Source organism: Ailuropoda melanoleuca, chromosome 4 (genome assembly GCF_002007445.2).
Source record: "Ailuropoda melanoleuca isolate Jingjing chromosome 4, ASM200744v2, whole genome shotgun sequence".
Classification (NCBI taxonomy): Eukaryota; Metazoa; Chordata; class Mammalia; order Carnivora; family Ursidae; genus Ailuropoda; species Ailuropoda melanoleuca.
Window position 1 is genome coordinate 5,428,641 of NC_048221.1, and position 1,863 is coordinate 5,430,503.

General features: G+C 57.7%; 1 protein-coding gene across 1 annotated transcript in view; it reads right to left on the bottom strand.

The window, feature by feature from the left end:
* The window catches only part of CERS4 (ceramide synthase 4), a 17,101-nt gene extending 16,279 nt beyond the window's left edge, over positions 1-822 (bottom strand). The window contains 1 exon segment of the mRNA XM_034657672.1: positions 649-822. Within this exon segment, the coding sequence (XP_034513563.1) occupies positions 649-821 (173 nt within the window). The 5' untranslated portion in view covers position 822.
* Positions 823-1,863: the final 1,041 nt, after the last annotated feature.

The window sequence follows — 1,863 nt, forward strand, 5'->3', positions numbered from 1 at the left end:
GGCGAGGGAGGGTAGGGGGTTGATGGAAGGATGGCAGGGGGAGTGAGGTGGGGGGTGGAGGGTGAGGGAAGGGGAGTGACCTTGCCCATAGGAGAGAGGCAGGAGGGAGTGTGCAAGAGTTCCTTCGCTGGGCGCCTGGGAGACTCAGTGGGTTAAGTGGTGAAGCGTCTGCCTTCAGCTCAGGTCACGATCTCAGGGTCCTGGGACGGAGCCCTCCCCCCTCCCCATCGCATCAGGCTTCCTGCTTCTCCCTCTACCCTTTCCCCCTGCTTGTGCTCTCTCTCTCAAATAAATAAATAAAATCTTTAAAATAAAAAGAGTTTCTTTGCTCCCTGACTGGCCTCTGCAGACCTGTCCTTGGTCAGCAAAGCAAGAACGTGCCCTCCAGGGCCTCCACCCGTTTGCGGAAGATGCTGGCACACCTGGACCTGAGCGGCAGCCATGGTGACAGCGAAGCAGCCGTCGGAGGCTGGAGGAGTGCAGGCGGGAGCAGCTAGGGCGAGGTGGGGCCGGGAAAGGCACGCAGGCTCCAAGCCAGGCTCCATCCAGGACGCATTGGGACGAAACCACCCTGGACAGACAGCCGGGGTGAGCACTGCACACGGGGGAGCGACAGCAGGCCGGCGCCGCAGCAAGGCCGATACTCACCTCTCAAAGACGAAGCGCATGACCACCAGGGCCAGAGCCAGGGGCAGGGCTGCCAGCATGTCCCGCGGGTGGGCATAGACCAGGCCATCCCGGTCCTCCAGGGCAGCCCACGTGTTGTTGGGTGGCAGCCAGAACCTCTCCTGCCAAAACCATTCGCTGAAGCTGGACCACATCCTGTGGGCATAGGGTCCAGTTAATGGGAGCTCAGCAGGCGGGAGGGCCCACCCCCCTATCCTCAACCCCCCCCAACACCCCCACCCCTGTGCCTGGCAGCCTTGAGTTTATTACCGCCTGTGTTAAGGAGAGACTTGGGCTGTGTGCCCTCAGGCAAGTAACCTGACCACTCTGAATCTCGAAGTTCATTTGTCAAATAGGGGCAGTAGCCCCACCTGTCAGCCCAGCCTGGTAACACAAGGTGCTTCCCCCAGTGCCCGCTGACCCTGAAAACACACCTCGTGAAGAGTTATTACTTTGCATTTTACAGATGCAAAAAAGGTGGCCAGAAGTCAGGGGACTGGCTGACCGGGGTCGTAAACTTCAGTTCTCAAATGTCCGGGAGGGTCTCCTGCCATTGTGGGAAAGTGTCTCCAATGCAGCCCAAAGATGACAAGTTGGGGAAATCCGCAGTTCCCTTCCTGAGCATCCTTCCAGGTGTGAAGGTCTTAGCCTCACTTGCTACGGGGCTGGGCTGTGGTTGGGCAAGAGTGCCTAGTGCATGACCGTGCCTGCCAGAGTACCGGAGTGGCGATCAAGGCGGGCTTTCCTTCCACCAAGAAGGCTTTCCAGCAGCCATCTTAGGGAGCCCAAGTAGCTTTGCCCTTTCCCGAGATCTTAAGACAAGTGCTCAGAACCCACACCAGTCCCCACTTGGGATGTTTGTTCATCCTTAAGTCTATCTGTCCTTCCCATCCCATCCCATCATCCATCCATCCATCCATCCACCTTCTTACCTGCTGATCTACCTGTCTGTCCATCCATCTGTCCCTCCATCCATCTACCAACCAACCCACCCACCCACCAATCATCCATCTGTCCATCCATCCAGTCATCTGTTCATCCATCCACCTGCCTGCCCACCTGTCCATCTACCCATCTGTCCATCTACCCTTCTGTCTGTCCATTCATCCATCTGCCCGCCTAGCTGTCTCTCTGTCCATCCATCCATGAGGTGTTCTCTGATTGACTTGTTCATGCCAGCACGTGGCTAGGTGTTGG